Genomic DNA, 22,468 nt, shown 5'->3' on the forward strand with positions numbered 1-22,468 from the left:
AATGGGTAAAAAATCTCAGCGGCCACTAAACTATTGGTCGGATCATGTTTTGGCAATCAAACTATTTTTCGTCAGTAATTGGCCACTAAACAACTTAATCAGTAAACTCATGACCATTTAGTTGATAATTACTCTTAATTTATGAAATTAACAGTTAATCTGTGAAATAGAGTCGCGTAGTTGTTAGACAAAATTACTCTTGTGCTTTGCAACGTGTACTGCTAATTTCATAGATTAAGAGCAATTATTGACTAAATGGTTACGGATTTACTGATTAAGTTGTTTAGTGGCCAATTATTGACGAAAAATAGTTTGATGGTCAAAACATGATCTGACCAATAGTTTAGTGGCCGCTCAGATTTTTTGTCCAAATAGAATTTATCGCTTCAACAAAAAAAAAAAAAAATCATTGGAGCGACTCCTAGGATTTCAAACGAGTCGAGTTTTGATCTAATCGAATCGAGTCTTGACTTAATTTTATTGAACTCGAATTTGAGCTCGAGCTCGACAAGCTAATAATTTAAAACTCGAGCTCGAGCTCGAAAATATAAAAAATAATATTTTTTCTTAATAAATAATAAAATATTAAGGATATATATGTAATTTTGCTATTAAATATATATATATATATATATATATATATATATATACACTCAAGCTCGCGAGCCTAACGAATTTAATATTTTGAACTCGAGTTCGAGCTCGAGTCGAGCGACTCGCGAGCGGTTCGATTCGTTTGCAGCCGACTCCAATGGTTAATATACAATGGACGTATAAAAATTATGATGAAGTTGATCCAAATGACATTGAGTTGTCCTCTCAAGCTGTTTAATTCATCTGTTCGACTACCTCTGCACAACCTAACTCCAAAGGCTTCAAGCAATCTTCCCTTTTGTGTTTGAGTTTTTGTTTCTTTTGATAAAGCCAATCAGCCAGTTGAGGGGGGCAAAATTGTAATCAAGAGAATTTAGTAGGCTTGTCTATCATCATAGGAAAATTATAGTTTCAAATGTTAAAAATATTAAATAGCTCATAAGCACGCTTTGCTACATTTCCCAAGAGGAAGCAACTTAATTAGAAGGGAGATTATCAAGAACCATTGGAAGCTTGGTATGGTGTTGCATGTGACAAACCTTGACAGACTATCAGTTTCGACTGGTTTGTTCCGACGATTTCCATGCAACGAATTAAATGGGCTATAAAACTAAGCTAGTTTAAGAGAAAGAACCTCATATCTACGAGAGGAGATTGTGCCAACAATAGCACAATCAGTAATTTTTCCATAGTTTGATGATAATTGATAAGAAACTTGGACCAATAAGTATATGCACAAAGTCATACAAGAAGGAAAATTGGGAGACTTCTTGCTTTCCACTGCGGGGAATACTTGAATCGCTAGAGAGGCAAAGTTCCCAAGCATCATTTTTTCACTCTAACTAGGAGATGTCGGTGCTTGGTGGAACCGTGGAAGTAATAGAAATGTTAAATCACCATGAACCTGAAAAAGCTAATACCCGCTATTTTATGACATATCTTCTGACAGCTAGTAATCGTCCAAAATTCTGTATTTTAAATTTCAGGTCTGATTTACTGGGAATTGGTTGCTTTTTAGGATGTGAAGCCATATTCTCCGTTAGAAGGTGAGAACACGTATGGATAGACTTCCCTTGCATCTTACGTTTAACCAATCGGCCTAGAAATTAGACCCCCGAATGAGCCCGGTAACATATCATTGTTATCAATGACAGGGACAACCAAAGGTTAGCTACGTACGTAGACGGTCCTCCATTTATCTCACATAGCATTTCTTAATTATCTTCATTTAGAATGTTACAATGAGTCTGTTTCCTACTATTTTGGACCTTAATGAGATATAGGATAAGCATAAAAGTCACAATGTCATATTCTAACTTTTGCTTGTGAGCTTATCTTTGTAATTTTACTTGCTCTTTTTTTTTTTTTTTTACTACGTTTATTTCTAGAGCCCTAATGATCAGACATCAAGGCAAATATTTGTCAAAAATATCGAAATTTGGACCACCATAACGTCCTCATATGTCAACATAAAAGTTTCAGCTGATAGGCAATGCCTTGTGGATCCAGATAGAAAAACAGCATCAGACGACATATGCAAAATACAAGCCGAAAGTCAAGAGAAAAGGACATTAGTTTGCTCCATACGGTAGGAAAGAAATGGAAATCAGTGTATTTAAGCCAAAAAAATTGAGTGCTAAATGCTAATAGTACATTGCTTATTCCTTAGACCTATATAAGATGATATATCTTGTGAACAACTGGTCATCAGAGTTCTCCAAATCAATTCTAGACAATTATAGACTAATGGGATCAAGTATCTTGAAGCAGTTTGTTTGCTGTTTTCTGATCATTATCATTTCATGGGAACCACAGGCATTGTCTCGAATGATCCCTGATGTTTCCATGATAGAAAGGCATGAGGACTGGATGTCTAGGTATGGACGCCAGTACAAGGACGCTGCAGAGAAGGAAAGGCGCTATAACATATTCAAGGCAAATGTCAAGTATATAGATTTTGTTAATAATGCAGGGAATAAACCATATAAGCTAGCTGTCAATGAATTTGCAGACCTGAGCAATGATGAGTTTAAAGCTGCTCATATTGGACAAAGAAACCTCTCCAAGACAGCAAAGTCAAGCACAGCAACCCCTCTCATGTATGAAAATGTCACCTCAGTTCCCCCTAGCATTGATTGGAGGAAGAAAGGAGCTGTTACACCTATCAGGGATTCAACATGTGGTAAGTGTGAAGCAGTTTTTAGATTCTTTATTGATTGTTATTTTGCAATTGTTCTATAGAATTCATAATAATTGTATAGGAGCTTGGACAATTCCCGCTGTTGATGCCGTGGAAGGGCTTACCAAGATCAAAACTGGAAAGCTGTACACCTTGTCAGTTCAAGAAATTCTGGACTGTGATGGTGGTGGTCACAATGGTTGCGAAGGGGGTTTTACAGATGACGCCTTCCAATTCATTAAACAGCATGGGCTGACTACTGAGAGCAACTACCCTTCTAAAGGAAATGTAGGCACTTGTGACACCAAGAAGGAAGACGAACCTGTGGCAAAAATTAGTGGCTATGAGAATGTACCAGTTGACAATGAGAATGCGCTTATGCAGGCAGTAGCTAACCAACCAGTTGCTGTCATAGTTGATGCTTCTGGTATGGACTTCCAATTTTACTCGAGTGGTGTCTTCACTGGAGACTGTGGAACTGCTTTAGACCATGGTGTAACATTAGTTGGCTACGGTACCAGTAATGGCAAGTTGAAGTATTGGCTGATTAAGAACTCATGGGGTGTTGACTGGGGAGAGGATGGATACATGAGGATGCAACGAGATATTGCTGCTAAGGAAGGTTTGTGTGGAATTGCTATGGAAGCCAAGTATCCTACTATATGATTCAAATGCAGTTTAAGCTTCTGTATGTCGTATTTTAGTTGATTTACCTGGCTTGCTTTCATTAGGGTGCAATCTCAGTTTGGAACTTCTTGCGGTTGAATCTTGACTGAGTTTACAAATATCAATCCCTGTAATGTACATTTGGTGTCATATGATAGTTTGATGAATGTTTGTGGAATTATTTCTTCCCAGTTTCCAATTTCATTATGCTAAATGAGCTGGAAATTCAGTTAACGAGTCTAGTGTGAAAACCTCTTCCAGCTTGTTAACTTGACGAACGAGTTTGAACCAGGCTGAATTAGTAAACAAGCTAAGTTTAAACAAGAGATGTTCGATTCAGCTTGACTCATTTACAGTTCTAATCTCTCGCATCTTTGAGTTGAATCATTTGGCTGGACATCATACCCCAAAAAGTTCCATGGCATGGACTAACAAAGCTTAGTTGCCTACGTAGACATTGCACCGTTATCCTAGCCTAGAATTTCTCAATCATCTTCATTTTTAATGTTGCAATGAGTTCGTTTCCTACCATTTTGGACCTTAATGAACAATTGGTTAAGCATAAAAGTCAGAATGTCATATTCTACTTTTTGTTTGAAGTCAGAATGTCAAATTCGACTTTTTGTTTGTGAAATGGTGAGTAGGGCTGTAAACTGATCGAACCTTAACGAATAGCCCGGACTCAATTCATTTAGACTTGATTTAGATTCAATTTTGAACGAGTTTGAACTCGATTTCAAATCAGTATTAGAACTGAATTAAAGTATCAAATCGAATTTGAACTTGTACTTATTCGACTCGTTAAAGCTCAATTAGGCTCGAATAATTTTTTTTATTTTTTATTTAATATATATAAATGTTTTATACATAATAATACATTTATTATTTTATTGTATAGATATTATATATCTATTATTGATAAAATAATATTAAAATGTAAAAAATAAATAAAATTTTGAGCTCTTGAATTGAACTTGAACCTAATAAATATCAAATCAAATCAAAATCGAGCTTAAATTTAAACTTGTACAAGAGTTCGAATTCGAGTTCGATCCCAAGATTTCAAATCAAGCTTGAAAACTTCAAGTTCAATTCGTTTGCAGGCCTAGTAGTCAGTGTTATATTTATTTGGTTTGGTACTATATCTACCTCTAGAACTTTGAGGATTAAACAACAAGCTGAACACTTGTCAAAATATCAAAATTTTCTTCTGGCAGGCAAAGGCATAGAACCATATAGAGGAAAAGCACCAGATGACATTTAGAAGATACAAGCCTAAGGGAAACTGAAAAGGATACTTGTTTGATCCATAGAATAGGATAGAAATGGAAATTAGATCTAATCAAGCAAACAAATGACTGACGTAGCAAAATCCATATAGCCATAGAAGATGATTGTCTTGTGAGCGAAATTTCATCAGAGTTTTGCAATTTATTCTTAGTAGAAAAAATATTTGCTAATAGGATCAAGTATCCTGAAGCAGCACGCATGTTTGTTGTTTTCTCTTAATGATTATCATTTCATGGTCTCCTCTCTCTACAAGTCTTCTCTCGAGTGATCCCGGATGTTTCCATGAGAGAGAGGCACGAGGAATGGATGTCTAGTTTTGGAAGGCAGTGAAAGGACCCTGCAGAAAGGAACATATTCACAGCAAATGTTAAGTACATGGACTTGATCAATAGTGCAGAGAATAAAGCATGCAATCTAGCCGTCAATATTGAATTTGCAGACCTGAGGAATGATGAATTCAGAGCTGCTCATAGTGGACGTCGAAGCCTCTCTAAGACAACAAAGTCAAGAACAGAAACCTCTCTGTTCTTCATTTTCTTTACTTTAATGAAATGGATACAAGTGGATCACATGCATCAGCTATTTAAAAACCATCAAGCTTATTGAATCAAAGTAAGACAAGCGTTTGCATTCATTTACGCATTTTAACTCATTTCATGACAGCCATTCACAAGCTTTGATTTAGGATGGATAAATGGTTATGAATAGACATTTCCTCCTCTACTATAAGGTACATCTTCTCTTTGTGGATCGAGTTAGGCTCGTATGATCAGATCATCATGTTCGAGGATGCCCTTCCACAACATGAATTATAGTGGCAAAAGATCACATAGGATACTTAAAAGCCACGAGGGTAAAGCCACTCGTTTTCACCATTTAAAGAAGCATAAGTGAGGAGCTCATCATTAGCTTCAAATAAGCACATTTGCGGCTTTTCTAGCGTAACCACTGCTTGTATTCCATCGACCCCTTTTCCATTTCTTAGGTCCATCAGAATAAAGGAGTTCCTTTGTCCTAGTTTAGTAGCATAGCGCACCAATGAAGGTCTTCCCCAACCAAAATCCACATCATAAAATGGGAGTCTACACATGCTGGAGCCATGGTAAACATCAAATTTCTTGACAATGCTTCCCGCTTTGCAAGTGCGGATTGGAATTCTTCAATTGGATAAAATTCGTACTTTTCTTTGTACTCATTTTGGATTTTCCTTCGACCATTCCTTAGTTTACTAACCAATTCTGGAAATCTCACATCATCCTCGTTCTCCACTACTACGGGATAGACGGTAATGAAATTTCCAACAGAATTCTGTGGCAACGGAGGGATAGTTATTTGTCGCAAGTTTGCAGCATTGCGAAACATGGAGGGCCTAAATGAGCCTGAGTTAGCCCTTGATGCAGACATTGCACGCTTCAAAATTAGAGCAGTCACAACTTCAACTTGAGTCGGGTTATCCACTCCTGAACTAGTTGCCATAGCCTTAAGTTGAGCAATTTTTGAAGCATGGAACAAGAATCTTCTGGTCAAGCATGTTTCCCTCTTTGGCACGGCGTATAGCTTCAACATTGTTGGATCGTCAACTGGAGGAAAGAGTGATTGAAGCTCCTATAAACTGAGGAGATGGAATATGATCACCACTTGACAAGAGCTGACGGGCCACAGCAGCCCAGTCATTAAAGAAAGTGGACATGGTGGATGCATCAGCAATCGTGTGCGTGATAAGCATGCTTAGTGCCAGACATCCACAATCGAAATAGTTCAGCTGAACACGCACTAGACTAGAATCCGCAGCATTACTAGTGATGGGAGATATATGACCAGATGCGGCTGGAAAGACGAGATCTTCCAAATGAAAGTTCGGTTGGTTGATAATGTCTGATATCCGGCTTCGATAAACTGAACTCCCATGTCATTGCAGTCGATAAAAAGGTTGTTCTTTAGCCTTCCAGCAAAGGGGTAATAATAGGTAAGAGTTTTTGACAGTGAAAGTTGAAGCACTGTAGATATTTGATTGGCAGACAACCGATCACTACCCTGAATATTAGGGTAGAACAAGGCCATGAAAGAAGGCAACACCTTCGATCTTCCCATGGCTTTCCAAGTATCAGAGATTGACATGCTGCCATGAAAGAAGACCTGAGTGCCACTGAGCATGTCAAAGTTGCACGTGTGTGGTTTTATTACAAGTCATGAACAGGCAATCTTGTACTACTACTATCCTACTTTAGATCCTCGGCCCCCAATCCAGAGCCTCAACTCGTCCTCGTGCTGGAAATGTTATCATGCGTATTAGTTGCAGCAAGCAACAAGTCAGGGTGAAATATTTGGTGGAATGTCATAGTTTAATCTTACCTCATCCAAAATATTAAATTATGTTAGCAGAAAGCCAATTATATGCCTTATTAAAAATGACAAAAAAAATATTACATTATATTATTCAAGTTTTATTTAATTTGATGGATTCTGATTGCGCTCAAACTTGAGCATAAGTCTCGATTCAATCTCATATAAGTAAATGGCATGACAAGCACTTTTTTGCCAAATCAAGCTCAAGGATCAGCCGTTGACAGACAATACAAATCATTCCTCAATATAATTAGTACGGTTTGGTCCTTTTTTCCTACTTAGTCTTGCTATGATATACCGATTGGCCAAATTCAGGAATGGTTGTACTTTTGAGACACAATATTGATCCAAGAAGTCAAAACAGAATGCAGGCATAACCTATTTATCTGGATTGCACTTGCAGGGCGCAAAGTATAATTTTGCATTGTATATTCTGCCAAAAACAGATTTGGTTCTGTTGATTCACGTATTTCGGTTTATGGCATGATGATGCAGATGAAACTCTGCAATTTCTTGCGGATATGCCATAACATACCATAAAACGCCTCTACTCTCTAGACAAGCAAACATAATGAGAGGAGAGATGAAAAAGCCCATTAATGCTCGTTAACGAACTATACAAAAACTACAACAGCGTAAAATGGAATATCTGCTACTTCTGTTACATGTACATAGAAGATCTGATGCATCGCTTCCTGCTGGACATCACTACTATATTCCCGAGCTTTGTGTTTCATTCAAGAGTTGAGGACACCTGATTGCAGATTGGGTTTTTTGAGTTTATTAGGCGGTTATGTAGAAAGTTTGGTTTGTTATTAAATACGCAGTGTGGCCCTGACCTTGATAATCAGCTTATTGGCGCGTTTGTTTCAGTATTGACATTTGATACATAAAATTTGTGGGTTTGATTCTTTTGCTCCTTAAGTTAGACGCCTTGATGCTTGGATTGGCAGCAGTTTACAGAGCTTTTCGCCAAGAACTAGATAAAATTTTCATAATCTTGAACCCAGTATGATAAAAACTAAAAAAGTTTCACATAAAAGTAAGTGCTCAAGCAGTTGGTGACGAAATTAGTCACACAAGAGCTTCCCATTAGCTAAAACTAAACTAAGCTACTGGACTGAAAAAGCAAACTGGGACTCGGGTGCTGCTACTGTAGGAGCTTGAAGAACATGATAAAATTGATAGAATTGTTCAATGATGGCAACGCAATTTCCAGAAAAGATCAGCTTGCAACCAATCCCCTATCATGCGGTAAGCCTCCTGTGTTAAATGAATTCCATCCCAGCTGACGTATCTTTCGGGATCACGGCAAGCCTTAACACCTGGAAATCCACACATTCGCGTCTCATTGAAGTTGTACAGCCCTCCAACTCCACAACAAGCTTTTTGTAGCTCAAAACCTAATAAGACAAAAACAAATTAGATGCCCAGATGTGGATGCTTCAGATACCCCGTCCTCCTACTGGAAATAATTGATTTCCTTTAAGAATTCAAAATGGTAAATACTAACTAACATACCTTCAGTTTCACCTAGATTGAGAAGCTGTTCATATGCAGCGTAGTAGTCTCCATAGACGATTGTTACATACGGGTACTTCTCTTGCAGCTCGGCAATCGCCTTCTTCAGGTGATCATTGTGGAAAGTTGCAAAGCTGTTCAATAGCCATATGCAATGATTCTCGTCGAACTCGTCTGCTTCGCTTTCCAGCCCAAACTTTGTAAGATAAATTGGCAGACATCCCATTGGAAAGTTCCCAGGAACCACTATTGTCCTTGCTCCAAAACTAATCACTTTCTGAAATACAGCATTGAAAGAAAAGGAAAAGCAATTAGAAGCAAGAGAATTAAAAGCAGCAAGAGTGCTAATAAGAAGAGGAGGGGCCTGCAAAAGCTAACCTCAACAGCATGCTTAATTTTGGCGACAACTAGAGGTACCAACTCTAGAATTCTAAGCGTATCTCTAGCCTCATCCAAGTACTGAAGGTATGCATAATTATAATCGTTGCCTCCGATTTCACCGACCATAAATAGAGCGTTTTGAAGCTTCCTTTCACAATCTGTTAAACAAAAAGAAAAGGGATAAAATTCAGTGTCATGCCAAAAAAAAAAAAAGTTAATAGCAGTTGAGAAAAGTTGAATGGCTGTCACGATCGAATGCATGACACATAAAATTTGAATCTACCGTTGTGACAAAATTTGTGAAAGTGATCTTTCATCCACTGAAGCTGTACGTCAAGAGAACTGTTGGTCACTGGATTTCTAACATGATGATGAGCGAGAACAGCTGATGATAGTGCCGTAGCACCGGCTACTGCAAAATTTGCTCCATGCTCAAAATTTGCCTTTGTATCCTTGATCGGATTCAGGAGAGGTAGACCCAGCGCCTGGGCTGTGTTAAAACAACGATCAAAATATTCAGTTAGCGGATGTGATTATGATAGCCTACATAAACAAAAATAACTAAATAAACATGGCATCTACCAGACGGTGATAGTTCGAATTTTTTCCATCATGCATGCAACTCATTGGCATCTACGTCCTCCACGCAAATTATTTATAACAAAAAAAAAAAAAGAAGAAGAAAGACAGAAAGAAATCCTTTGCCAGATTTTGTCGCGGAAAAGACAATCAGATATGGAGTTAGTTGATAAAAAGCAAAGCTCTATATCAAGTGTTCAAAAGAAGAATAAACCATACGAAGAAAAAATTAAAATAGCCTGAATTGTGACACACACACAAATAAAGAAATAGCTATTGCAAGTTGGTTGGCAATACTATGAAGAATTAACAGCGGGAGAGGGAGATCAAAAGAATCTTATATATATATATTTACCAAAGTAGTCAATCATGAGAAGTCCATCAGAGCAACGGCCGGTGGCTTTGTGGTGGGAGAAGGTCTGACCGTAGGGGTTTCTGGCGAAAGGTAAAGCGGCTCCAAGTGGAGATTCCCTGATCAAATTCCCAGTGTCTGATATGGAGTCCCCAAGTTGGTACACTTGATCAAAACGGCAGGCACTCAGGAGAGGACTAGCATCGGCGGATGGTGAAGGAGAAGGAAGCAGCAAAGCAGATGCAATAACAAAGAAAATAGCACCAATACTCGTGCCCTTGACACCCATTATTGCTCAGACAACAACCAAAAGTTTAACTATGTAATATTACTGCGTGGTACTATCAAGGTTGCTTGCTATGTGATTATATAGGATTGAGAAAGTGTTATAAACCTGTTGGAACTTGGATCAACAATTCGAATCCTAACTGGATTTGTTCTGCAGATGTCAAGCCAAAACAAAATACAACCAAAGTAGCACTATACAAAAATACAATAAGCCGTTTCCTAGACGGAATTGACTTGTTTTTAGATTAAGGTCTCTGATCCTGCTTTTGTTGATCAACTTACAGATCTAGCACCAATTATACTAGGATTCAAGTATAAGGTGCAATTCCACTAGGGACGGAAGTGCATAGAAGTTGTAATGAGACAAACACCTTTTCTTTGCAAACTACACTACATTTTATTCCGGACCACCTGTAATTCAAGTTTGACTAACTCAAAAAGGCATTGCCTGGAGCTCAATTCCAGTATTTTGGACAATGGTACCACCCAAAAATTAAAATTTTCAAACTTTTGGAATTATATCATCATGGAATTACTAACTTATTAACTATTGAATTCCAAATTATTTGCTCAAAAATCAAAATCAAAATAGCAGAAAAGAAATTCAAATTTCTTAATTCAATTTAAGAGCCAAATTTATCGTTTAAGCATAGTGCAGAAATATTTCTTACGAGTGCAATTCAAAAAAACATGAAGAACGGCTATTCAGACACCTTAACCATGTTGAGCCCAATTCAAAAATTTGAATTCAAATGACAGCCCAATCTCTAGTCTTGCGAATGCTTCTTTTTTAATTTTTTTTTTAAACAATAACTATCTAATCTACTCCTATTATACGGAAGAGAGGTAGTTTAAAAAGACTTGTATAAGAATTGGAGGGTGAATCACTTGACTAGACAAGTGCACTGCTGCACCATCTGAATTTTTTTAAGAACAAAAGCGATATGCTTCTTGTGCGATGTGATGTGCTATATCCTGACCTAGTGCACGGGAGAGTTTCAAACTGGCCATTGAACCAAGGTCCAATCGTTTCTAGCCTGACCAATGCAAGCCAAAAAACTCCCGACTCCTGTATCTTGAGCATTTGTTCTCATTTGGTCACAATGTCTAGGAGATGCATGCTGAGCTTGTCAAAATTGCAATCGAGTACTAAGACAGCTGCACCTTCGATTGACATGCTGCCATGAAAGAAGACCTGAGTGCCACTGAGCATGTCAAAGTTGCATGTGTATGGTTTTATTACAGGCCACGAACAGGCAATCTTGTAATCCCATTCTACTTTAGATCCTCGGCCCCCAATTGAGAGCCTCAACTTGTCCTCGTGCTGGAAATGTTATCGTGTATATTATAGTTGCAGCAAGTGACAAGTCAGGGTGAAATATTTGGTGGAATGTCATAGTTTAATCTTACCTCCTCCAAGATATTAAATTATGTTAGCAGAATGCAAATTACATGCCTCGTTAAAAATGACAAAAAAAAATATTAAATTATATTATTCAAGCTTTATTTTATTTGATGGATGCTGATTGATCTCAAACTTGAGCATAAGTCTGGATTCAATCTCATATAAGTAAATGGAATGACAAGCACTTTTTTGCCAAATCAAGCTCAAGGATCAGCGTTGACGGACAACACAAATAATTAGTACGGTTTGGTCCTTTTTTCCTACTTAGTTGTGCTATGGTATACCGATTGGCCAAATTCAGGAATGGTTGTACTTTTGAGACACAATATTGATCCAATAAGTCAAAACAGAATGCAGGCATTACCTATTTATCTGGATTGCACTTGCAGGGCACAAAGTATATTTTTGCACTGTATATTCTGCCAAAAACAGATTAGGAAAAAAGTTGATTCACGTATTTCGGTTTATGGCACGATGACGCTGATGAAACTGCAATTTCTTGCAGATATGCCATAACATGCGATGAAACGCCTCTACTCTCTAGAAAAGCAAACATAATGATAGGAGAGATGAAAAAGCCCATTAATGCTCGTTAACGAACTATACAAAAACTACAACAGCATAAAATGGAGTATCTGCTACTTCTGTTACATGTACATAGAAGATGGGATGCATCGCCTCCTCCACCTTCCTGCTGGAGATAGATGGTATGACTAGCAACGTTCCTTTCCCAATCTTGGATGTAATCTGAACATCTTGCCTTCAATTAACGGCTGCAGCAAAGACAACATCATTGCTATCCAGACCCCATTAGATTCAATATAAATCATATGACTTTATCCAAGTTGTTGTTATAGCATGTTCCTTACCTTGAGGAGAAAAAACCCAAAGTATGAAGATCATAAACAGAAAAAAGTCTCCACCATTTGGCTCCCATTTGTCATTGCTAACAAAGAATGATCAAGTCTTGACTCATTTTACATGAATGGGAGCATGTAAGAGGTTAGAAAGTGCTTCGATCAAAGATTCTGGATCAAATATTACACCAACTTTTGGGTCAGGTATTGAATCAACAGTTACCTACAGAGTTCAATAAGAACACATACACCATCAGAAATCCGTACAAGAAAAGAGAATACAAAAACCTGCTAGCAGATGTCTGCTCAGCTTGTTGTGTTGCCGAGGCATAATTGCCAAGTGCAAGTGATGAGACAGATTCAACGCTCACAAACTTCAAATTCAAGATTATCCTTATGATGTGTCTATAGACAGCAAAATTTATCTTACTTCAGCTAGAAAGAAAGCATAATGCCATATACATACCACGTGGAATATCCCTTGGGCAGTCAAGACTTCAACATCAACAGGAATTTGACCATCCTTGGGAACCAAAATTGTGTTTATGTATTGGTTTGGCTGTGAGAAAAAATGAATCATTATGAGCAACAGGACTTCATCCCCGTTTGAAGGATCATGTCATGATTTTAAGCATTGATATATGAGCCAAATTTTTGCGGAAAAAAGGAATAAGAGAAATATTTATTAAGGAGCTTATGTCATCGTACAGTAAATTAACAAAAGCTGAGAAAAGTGCAAGCATGGTTTTTTTTTTCTCTTTTTTTCAAGAAAGCAATAAATAAAAGACAACGGCATGGCCCCAAATTTCTAACTTTTGTTGGTGAAATGGGCTTACTCTTCCAATTCATCTCCAAAATTGTAGCCCCACTTGAATGACAGCCAAACTAGATAGAATCTACTATCAAGGAATTCTTTGGAATGAAACTAAATGAAAGTTCATTCCCAGCAAATGGAGGGGCCAAATATGTTGCATATCCTTTGAAGACACTACATAAGGATTGTCTCAATAAATCCTATCCTCCTACATAAGAATTGACTGAAAGACTGCAATATGAACTATAAAAACAAGTTTCATGAGAAAGATAAGAGAAAATAATATTTAAACTATTCAAAAACTTGCAGCATAGCTATACTTCCAACGCAAAAAAAAAAAAAAAAATCTGAGAGCAAGGCATTTTATTCCTTTCTATTATAAGGGCAACAGAGACCCTATGTCTCAATAAATTCCATCCTCCTAAGCATTGACCTGTCTACATCAGAATTCCTTACTATGAAGTATTAACAAAAGTGGCAGCAAATGTATATCTCAATCAGTCAAATTCAGGCGCATGACCCAAATAAAGTAGAGCAAAGCACAGTAAAAGAAATTCATATTTCAAAGAATCTCTATTTGCGAACATCACCGCAATGACTTCTAACTCTACTTACAGTATTCTTAAGACAATTTTCCGGGTCACCGTAAGTTCGATTTAGGGCATCGGTAATTGCTGTGACAAAGCAAGAAGCAGTAAAGCCACTAGTTTCCCGATCAGGAGTACCATTTAACAGAAGTACCTGGAGAGGCACAGAATCTAAAATAAGATTAAAATGATAAGAACATCTCAAGCTCTAATGCCATACCAAAAATTATATCCCAAAATGAAGGTACCATTCACCTTTAAAATAAATGTAACCAACCATGAAGAAGATTTAGAAAATGCATCTTTCCCCATCATAGAGAGATGAGGAACACACAAATGACTTGAGTATCAACTATATGTTAAACTATATTTCTAAAAGGAAGACCTACCTTTGGACACCACCTCGATGAGATAATTTCCCCAATTCCACGTAAGACCTAGTAAATTTAGAAAACAAAATACATGAAAACCAAATCAAGCTGAGTCCAGATAGTATAGTTTTGTTTGATGAAAATTGAGCTATCAAATTTGACATCACTAAATATAAGAGGAAAGAAACTACTAGCATATATGATTTGTACAACAAGAATGTTCTGTTTCAGACTGAACAAAAAATAACCAAATATGATGAAATACAAGGCAACATAGGAATTGAAAGCAAACCACCATTGAGAGAGAGAAACATCTAGTGGATGGGCAAGTTCCAAGAGAGATATACATTTTACAGTTTATAAAGCAAGTGCATTTCCCACTGGTGTCACCTAGTTTTGTCACATGTTAGAATTTCAATATTAGCCTTTCAGAAAAGCATATAATGCTATAAACTTTCTCACAAGATATGACTAATAAATAAACCATTTCAGGGTAGTTTTGTAACTACTGGATCACATTTTCCTGCACAATTCCACAAAAAGAGGTATTTTCTATGTGAAATCATTTTTAAACTATGCACACATGTAAAGTGTTCCAAAGTCACTAGTAAATATGGAAGGTACTTGATAAAAATTTGACAACTGTCATAGTATTGATGGAAAATCAAACTAGAAAGGAGTACCCATGTTCTGGTGTTGATGCCTTAATCATACACTAGCAGATGTCACATTAATGAGAAAAAAAGGAAAAGTGCTGTAAACACAACATTATTCCCTGACTGCCTATATTGCAGGATAGTTTTAATGCATACTTGCTTGGCTGGTTAGCCAGCCCAATTCCTCCCAAAAAAAGGCCACTTTTGCGCTAATGAACAAATACACTTGGCAGTAATGCCTTCATAGTGTAGTAACTAAACCTCCCAATACTGACACTGCAGTAATTAGTTACTGCATAAAAATTTGCATCTTTAATGATTCCAGTCTCCCAGGTTTGCCATCTATACATGCAAATGCACAAAAAGAAAGTTTTAAGAATAAGGATCATGTGAAGTTACCAAGGAGGGGCAAATAGAAGTAAAGAGGGATCCCATGGCAAATACAATGCAGTCAACACTCTGTAACTTTTCAAAGACAGTTGGATTTACACTTGGGAAAACCTGTTACACGTCCGAACAGCATAAAATCAGCAGAGAAATACAATCTAAAGCAAATGACATAATATCTAAACAATATACTCCAGAAAATTTGAAGAACCGACTCTCTACAAACATTGTAGCACAAAAAAGATAACCACATTGCAATATTAGCTTGACTTTATTTAAATCAACTCCAAAAACAAAAGATGCAAGAGGCCATATGCAATGCTTTTCTGCCACTTCTCCTTGACCTTAATTACAGTTAAATATTAGTGAAAAGGAAAAGTCAAGATACTTTTACCAATTATAGAAACTAACAACCACCATATGATTTTTTTCCCTTTGACTACCTTATGAACTTTTTTCAGAAGAAATTGTGTTCTTTAGAGTTGGAGGGGGGGCAAAGACAGAGAGGTGGAAGGAGATGAAGAGCCATCTGTGCACTTAAATTTACTGTTCTATTTGTTTCTTAAAGTGAAGGATCATACATCATGAAGAGCGTGTAATGGATATGAATGGAAATTTCTTAAGTTCCTCATTTCTGGCGAATAGTGGGGTAGGCCAGGAGGGATCTACACAATCTAGTATTCTACCTGGAGCTCCTAACTACTATGCAATTTTTAGATCTCAGCACCACAAGAACCAAAAGTTTGGTTTGCAGTAATCAAATATTCCTATCAATACTCCCCCTTCTTCCCTGAACAATTGACCTGATTTAAACATGCAGGTGATCCCCTTTCCCTGCCCTGTTTTGACTCTCTATCTGTTTGACTTAGACATTTTGACAACAGTATGCTAAAGACATCTTTATGTCACCACTATAAAGATGCAAACCCAAAACATCCAAAGATCATGTACGAACAGGGTCACAAAATATAACAAGTTCCAGCACAATTTCTTTTAGTTAAAATTGGATAAGATTATAGCTTCAGTGCTCTTTAACCACTTCAGGCAAGTTAAAGCATCACTTACCTCATGCAACAAATTGCAGCCTTCGCTTGACATATAGAACACTCGTTTTATTCTTGCCGGAAGAGCCGAAGCAGAAGAGCTTCCCTATCAGTATAAAATCGATAAGTAAAATCAAAATTACTTTTGGCTACCAGATGGGGCACAAAAATACAAAAAAGTGCATATTCTAAATCCCTGTCACATTATAACTGATGAAATAAATTCCAGAATCATAAATCAGACTTGAAAAAGGTCAAATTATATTGTTGAACCCATAGGTTGACCCTAAACCAACAATAAGGAATAAAAAATTCCCCATACTTTTGAAATTTAATTATTTTTTATGGATCTTGAGACTCTTAATTGCAGTTGAAAATGACTAGCTTAGATAACTAAACCGAGTTTTCCTCAAATACTCCCACACTTTTTCTTCGTGATAAGCAATATTAAAAAGTGCTTAACCATGTAGATGTGTTAAAAACATGAACCCCAAACATGATTATTATGTCAAGCAACAAAATTCCCATAAGATTGTGAACTAGTACAAACAGGAAAGAACAAATGCAACAACAATATCACATGTACATTACAGTGAAAAAAATAAAATAAAATTAACACAAGTAGCGTACAATAGAAGATGCAAGTTATACAGTTCCTGCATCAGCAGATATTATGTGTACCTTATCTATGGTCTGCACAGAACACTTGCTTGGATGAGATATCTCATTTTGCCCACGAATAATAGTTCCATCCTGAATATTAGAAACACAAACAAGAAATGCAAGTCATCTAGACATTTTTGGTCATCATCTTTGTTTGGGTTGTACACTTTCTTAATTACATACTCCCTCCCTTTTTTTATAACTGACGTTTAAGAAATTTGCTCTAGTGTACTTTTATCTGTCGTTTTATTATCCCCATACAGTATTAATTATTTTTTCACAATTTTACCCTTTTATCTCTCTTTTCCAATGCAGGGTTCTTAATTACTACTCCTAGTAATTATTGCTTCTCTCTTTGTAACAATCCTAGTAATTAATGAGGGTGAATTGGACAATTAATGAGGGTACAAAAGGAAAGTAGTGTACAGATTTAAGCAATGAAAAACTTTTCTTAATTGGTGTGCAAAACCTTAAACGTCAGTTATAAAAAAAGGGAGGGAGTAATTCACAGCCCTAAAGAACATTGACTGAACTTGTCAGTTAAAAAGCTACTAATCATACCCATAATTCACAACCCAATGTAAGCCTGTCATTGGTAGATATCACTGGGAGGACCAGACTATCTGTGGGAATATCTGAAACACGTGAAAACAAAAAAATAGCAGCATCTAGCGACCGAAAGAATATGCGTGCTCCTGCAAAGAAGAAGTTCCCAATGCTGCAAAGTTCATGTAAGTTAGTTGACAAAATATGATCGAAGGTATACCAAAGGAAGCAAAAAATATTTTTTGAGTAACCAACAAACAAGCAATTATAACAAAAATAAAAACACATCTAACAACTGATCATTGTTCAGAAACTATTACGAAACAGAACAAGAGAAAGTCCCTTTAATAGTGGAAGCTCAGACAGGAGCTGACACTAGAAAATCAAGAGAGCCAAAACAAATGCTGGTCTAACAGTGCCAGAGATAATGTAATGGGGAAAACAAAATTAGCACCAATTACCAGATCTGAAATTCTGACACCAATTAGCTCTCTACATGATTGACTATACAACTTACAGCACATCTTGCAACTTCAAAATAGATTAACAATAAATTAGAAAATGAGAGAAGAAATAACCATAACCTTTCCACTTTTAGTTTGAAAGATTACAACAAGAAAGGCCTTGACCCATTTTGAGTTAGCCATGAGAAAACATACTATTAGCCAAAGTTGCACAAATACAAATTGAAGAAATAAAACATATGCAAACTATTATAAATTTCTGTGAATGAACATAATTATTTCTCACACAAAGCTGCATAAGTCCTCCATACTTGTTTTTGCTATTTCATACATATACATAACTCAAATATCATTTTCCCAAAAGAAAAGTAAGTTTAGGAAATATATGTTTATAGAAAGTGCTGTATTTAGTCTTCACCATGAAACATCAATTAGACAAAACATTCTTGCTGAAACATTATCAGATAACATATGGATAATAATCCAGACAAGAAAAGTATAGGACAATATGATGGAACTCAACCATACAATGCTATTTCCAATATACCAGTCCATATGACCCTCTACTATACCCTGAAGATGAAGCAGTAGATGTACTGAAACTTAGCGAAATGAAAACGGTAACAAATGTATCCAAGCAATAAGCTCAGGAAAAGTTAAGAAAATGAAGGAAATATACAACTGAAATATATAACAAATTCATAATTATAGCAAATGGACCATAAGATACCTTCCATTACTAAATGAAAATAGTTCATCTGCATGACGAAGGATCTGCAAACAAAATAAAATAATTATGATCGATTATATGCTAAATTGATGTACAAATAAACAGATGAAACTTTCTGGAAAAACTAAAAGCACAGACAAAACAGGAGGAAAGAAAGGAAATAATTTTGTAGAGATTATAAAAGGAATATCAAAACTAATTCCATCTGAGCATGAAAAATAAAATGGTCAAAACAATGTAATGTTGTACAAAATTACAAAAGTTTCAGAGATGTGGTTCTGAACCTTTAGACAAAATCTAAAACTCAAGAGTACATCAGCATTCAGGGATGTGTCAACTTTTCAATCATGTAAAGGGGAGGTGAATATGTATCAATTGTCAATATGCAAAATACTATCACCAACAGTGAATGCATGAATTTCCTAATAATACAAATTGATCAGAACATCCAAAACATGCATCTTTTTTAATTTTAGTTCAATCTCATTCCAAAGTACACCATGTTAATCAATTGGATTTTTAATGTCGAAATATCTCTTGTGATTTGAAAGTGCTGCCAGTGCCAACTAGTGGCCCCAACATAAAATGCCTTTGTTTTAGATGCTTTATTATCTTTCTCTACTATATAGTTGAAAATGCTCCCTTTTTGTTTTCCGTGATGGTCTCAAACAAGATGGAACTCCCTTTCCTTTGAGGAACTCTTGCATATATGACATTACTCCAAAGCAAAAATCATTTGTGCAACTATAAGATAAGACTATATCATTCAGAAAACTAAAGTGGAATTTACAAAAGAGATGGAAGGCAAGTTGAAAATTTCCAAACATTCTAAAGATCACCTCTTTTGATACAGGATTTGAACAAAGGATCAATATTTTCTGGGAAAAAAAGAGCTAAACTAATCTAGAATGAGAAAATGCACTATTACTGAATGTACCCATGCAATATACTGTACAAAAAATGGACCGGAAATGTCACAGCAACATACTGCTGCATGCATATATGCATCATATGTGACAAAGGAACAATAAAAGTGAAACCTTAAACACATATACCCTCAATCCCATGTATTTTGCCACCTCAAGTTTGGGCACGATTTTCTAGGACTCCAATATATACTGGTTTCAATAATTAATTACCTTACAATTAAAATAAAAGAAAACATAGTTTTGTGTTTAGTCAGGGTAGAATTGGAATGTACATGACAAATTGTTCCCTTGTTTGGAATGGTGACATCTTTTATGGGAATGGGTGACAAAAATGAACGCAACAGAGGAAACACAACTCTTGTTTGACATGGAAGTACTGAAATGGAAGTTGACATTCATTCCAGCAATGCAAATGGACCTGATCTTGAAAATACACCAAGAAAGCTCGAATAGTCTCCCTGTATGGTTTTGAAACACCTTTCCAAAGAGGGTGCTGCCCTTCCACAATATCATACCTGTGAATTCTCAGCATAAGAACACAAATATATACAAAGAGTAAAAGAAAACCAAGATACATATTATCAATAGGCAAAGAAACAATTCAAAAGAGAGACAGGCACAGAAATCCAACCACCAAATAATTTGGTTACTGCTGAACAAGTCATGTAATGGACAACTATGAAACAAATGAAATCATTTTTGTTTCTAAGAAGTGAAAATTACCAGACCTTCAGCTAAGATTTCCAACTTAATTAGATGAAAGACTTGGTTTTATCCTCATGGATATTCGGCACTATTTCAAATGGAATCTGCTAAACTCATCCCCAATAGAAGAGAACTTATTTTCAATCATGAGTTAGATAACATCAGGAGGGCAATGAACCATCTCCCCATTATGCTGAATTAATTGGTCAATCTAATCAAGTAATTTTGTATATTAAGTCTAAACAGGAGAGAAGGGCTTGATGTAGGTAGAAACCATTTACGCCATCTTACTGCTGCAAAAAAGAAGTTCCCACGTGTGGAATCTGTGCTTGATAAGGTCAAAAGAGAGACTTTCTGTGGTAAGCCTCCGCAACCTTTCCTAACAAATAGATGCGGGAGAGACAAGGCACTCCAACATCAAGTATAAAAGTAATTGTTTAAGAAAAAAGAGATCAGACCAAGAACCTAAGTCTTTGAAGTCTCTGAAGTCTTTGAAGCTATAACATGGAAGAACGAATGGGAATCAACAAGCTTCCAAACCATTTCTCCATTTCTCCCTTCTAAGTCATCCCATAATTGTTTCGCATCCATATAGATTGATTTTCTACATATGGTACTCAAACATGCAACTGGAACGAAAATCCCTGACTGATGTTTTCAATAAAAAACATATTTTAATTGCTAAAATTGAATAAGTCAACTTCAGCATGGGTATAACTTGCTTATAAATGGGCTTAACAATAGTCTCGATTTTGAGTTCCCTGAAGGAAATGTATCTTACAAGAAGAAGAATAAAAAGTCTATGGCACCTCCTTTGAAGCAAAAGAAAATAACATGACAACTGAATGAGGATCCTTCCTTTTCTTTACTCTAAGGAGGAGTCGCCTAATTTGAAGGACTATATTTAGGAGTCTTTATACATATCTAAATCTGTTTCCTGTTAGATCCATATGTACTTCTCCCTGCAAATGCTCTTGCAAAGGTAACTTCGACATTTATTTATGTGTATAGGTCCTCCAATTGAAACTTCATCACGGCTTTAGCGAAATTTAGAGATCTTTGAGCTGCTACAGCCGACAGCTATTATTCCATTCATGTAAGTACCAGCTCAGTTCCTAAATATGTCGATTGTTTACTTACCAAGTTTCAACAAGTATGTGTTACACCAATCATTAGGACTTAGAACCAGCAAATTTACCGGTTCAATTCCACATAAAAGGGCAACATATTTCTGGTAAGCAAGATAAAATGAGTTAAAATAAATCCGGAAGCACATAAGCAAACAGAAAAGACCTAAGCAAGCCAAACTTTTACTCCCACCATTCTGATTTAGCTACTTGTGCTTCAAGAGGGTAAGCGATAACCGAGCAATGTTCGGACTGCAAGAGCCTCAGAAGTGCTTTGATCTGACAATCTCAGACACCTTGATCGAATGTCTCCAACTGCTGGACCACCTGCAATACAACCATCCACAAAAGCATGCCATAGTTCACTGGCTCTGAGGAACATGTGAAGTATAAACTGGAAGTTTTTTTTTATGCAAAAGGGTATTTCTTAGTTGTAAAGTAGGTTTCGGACAACTGTATCAGCATGCAACAAACATCAGATTAACTATTTAACTAACTTCCTGCTAGTTTGCAAAAAGTCAGCTGAGGATAGGTACTATTTTTTATAAAACAACCTTGCAGACCAAACTTATCAGTAGGTCAGGACTTCAGTATCACTTCAAGTGGAGATATTCCATCCTATGGTGGTCCCTCACACTCAATCAATTGATCATTTCGCCACAATTGAATAGTAGGCTATAAATTAAAGAAAAATGGAATAGGAAGAAATTTATGAAAATTAGTCCATTTTATAGGTTTATAGGTGTAAAAATATTTACCAAGAACACGAACAATCTCAGCAGTACTTCCTCCATCATCAGAGACAGGAAGAACATGGGCAACACAAGTAGTTAATTTCTTAAGCTCTTCTACAACTCCATTAAAGGCCGTCCCACCTGTACCAATACCAAGTACACATGAGAGCATGAGTTTAAGAGCCAAAGCATACTAATATAGCAAAGTGATGACTAAAAACTTTCAGCAGCCTTCACGCAAATGTATAATCAGA

The 22,468-nt window shown here is 36.4% G+C and overlaps 5 protein-coding genes across 8 annotated transcripts in view; 1 reads left to right on the top strand and 4 right to left on the bottom strand.

Moving 5' to 3' along the window:
• The first annotated feature begins 2,340 nt into the window (after positions 1 to 2,340).
• LOC113757175 (senescence-specific cysteine protease SAG12) lies at positions 2,341 to 3,439 on the top strand. Its single transcript, XM_027300587.1, has 2 exons — positions 2,341 to 2,782; positions 2,859 to 3,439. Exons 1-2 carry the CDS (start codon positions 2,341 to 2,343, stop codon positions 3,437 to 3,439), a joined length of 1,023 nt encoding a protein of 340 aa, XP_027156388.1.
• A 2,304-nt stretch (positions 3,440 to 5,743) lies between these two features.
• Positions 5,744 to 6,883, bottom strand: LOC113757187 (acylsugar acyltransferase 3-like). Its single transcript, XM_027300592.1, has 2 exons — positions 6,527 to 6,883; positions 5,744 to 6,334 (listed from the first exon to the last, which is right to left on the bottom strand). The coding sequence occupies exons 1-2, from the start codon at positions 6,881 to 6,883 to the stop codon at positions 5,744 to 5,746; spliced, it is 948 nt and encodes a 315-aa protein (XP_027156393.1).
• Positions 6,884 to 8,269: 1,386 nt separating this feature from the next.
• LOC113757193 (GDSL esterase/lipase At5g03980-like) lies at positions 8,270 to 10,197 on the bottom strand. The gene is made up of 5 exons (XM_027300596.1): positions 9,912 to 10,197; positions 9,261 to 9,467; positions 8,975 to 9,135; positions 8,597 to 8,873; positions 8,270 to 8,478 (listed from the first exon to the last, which is right to left on the bottom strand). The coding sequence occupies exons 1-5, from the start codon at positions 10,195 to 10,197 to the stop codon at positions 8,270 to 8,272; spliced, it is 1,140 nt and encodes a 379-aa protein (XP_027156397.1).
• Positions 10,198 to 11,976: 1,779 nt separating this feature from the next.
• LOC113762511 lies at positions 11,977 to 20,380 on the bottom strand. 4 transcript variants are annotated; one of them, XM_027305988.1, is made up of 11 exons: positions 20,067 to 20,375; positions 18,720 to 18,763; positions 17,541 to 17,697; positions 16,998 to 17,069; positions 16,339 to 16,422; positions 15,286 to 15,387; positions 14,249 to 14,296; positions 13,888 to 14,013; positions 12,925 to 13,017; positions 12,471 to 12,681; positions 11,977 to 12,397 (listed from the first exon to the last, which is right to left on the bottom strand). In XM_027305988.1, the coding sequence occupies exons 1-10, from the start codon at positions 20,223 to 20,225 to the stop codon at positions 12,574 to 12,576; spliced, it is 993 nt and encodes a 330-aa protein (XP_027161789.1). In that variant the 5' UTR covers positions 20,226 to 20,375; the 3' UTR covers positions 11,977 to 12,397; positions 12,471 to 12,573. The 4 variants fall into 4 exon arrangements, with proteins under 4 accessions (XP_027161789.1, XP_027161788.1, XP_027161791.1 ...); XM_027305987.1 differs by having other exon boundaries at positions 11,977 to 12,374; positions 20,067 to 20,374; XM_027305990.1 differs by lacking the exon at positions 13,888 to 14,013 and having other exon boundaries at positions 11,977 to 12,374; positions 20,067 to 20,380.
• Positions 20,381 to 21,697: 1,317 nt separating this feature from the next.
• Positions 21,698 to 22,468, bottom strand: part of LOC113757198 (GDSL esterase/lipase At1g28610-like) — a 12,208-nt gene continuing 11,437 nt past the window's right edge. The window contains exons 6-7 of the mRNA XM_027300606.1: positions 22,239 to 22,355; positions 21,698 to 21,807 (exon numbers count right to left, since the gene is read on the bottom strand). Coding sequence (XP_027156407.1) covers positions 21,698 to 21,807; positions 22,239 to 22,355 — 227 coding nt within the window. The remainder of the gene's footprint in view (positions 21,808 to 22,238; positions 22,356 to 22,468) is intronic.

This window comes from Coffea eugenioides, chromosome 2 (genome assembly GCF_003713205.1).
Source record: "Coffea eugenioides isolate CCC68of chromosome 2, Ceug_1.0, whole genome shotgun sequence".
In the NCBI taxonomy this organism is placed as follows: domain Eukaryota; kingdom Viridiplantae; phylum Streptophyta; class Magnoliopsida; order Gentianales; family Rubiaceae; genus Coffea; species Coffea eugenioides.

Excerpts from the sequence above, each read along its gene's own strand:
- LOC113757175 (XM_027300587.1), top strand. The coding sequence starts at position 2,341 with ATGGGATCAAGTATCTTGAAGCAGTTTGTTTGCTGTTTTCTGATCATT. Across the intron at positions 2,783-2,858 it reads GGATTCAACATGTGGTAAGT|CTTGGACAATTCCCGCTGTT; the intron begins GTGAAGCAGTTT and ends ATTGTATAGGAG.
- LOC113757187 (XM_027300592.1), bottom strand. The coding sequence starts at position 6,883 with ATGCTCAGTGGCACTCAGGTCTTCTTTCATGGCAGCATGTCAATCTCT. Across the intron at positions 6,335-6,526 it reads TCATATATCTCCCATCACTA|GAGCTTCAATCACTCTTTCC; the intron begins GTAATGCTGCGG and ends CTCAGTTTATAG.
- LOC113757193 (XM_027300596.1), bottom strand. The coding sequence starts at position 10,197 with ATGGGTGTCAAGGGCACGAGTATTGGTGCTATTTTCTTTGTTATTGCA. Across the intron at positions 9,468-9,911 it reads TCTCATGATTGACTACTTTG|CCCAGGCGCTGGGTCTACCT; the intron begins GTAAATATATAT and ends GTTTTAACACAG. Across the intron at positions 8,479-8,596 it reads CAATCTAGGTGAAACTGAAG|GTTTTGAGCTACAAAAAGCT; the intron begins GTATGTTAGTTA and ends TTGTCTTATTAG.
- LOC113762511 (XM_027305988.1), bottom strand. The coding sequence starts at position 20,225 with ATGTATCTTGGTTTTCTTTTACTCTTTGTATATATTTGTGTTCTTATG. Across the intron at positions 17,070-17,540 it reads CATTGGGTTGTGAATTATGG|GATGGAACTATTATTCGTGG; the intron begins GTATGATTAGTA and ends TCTAATATTCAG. Across the intron at positions 15,388-16,338 it reads GCTGCAATTTGTTGCATGAG|GTTTTCCCAAGTGTAAATCC; the intron begins GTAAGTGATGCT and ends GACGTGTAACAG.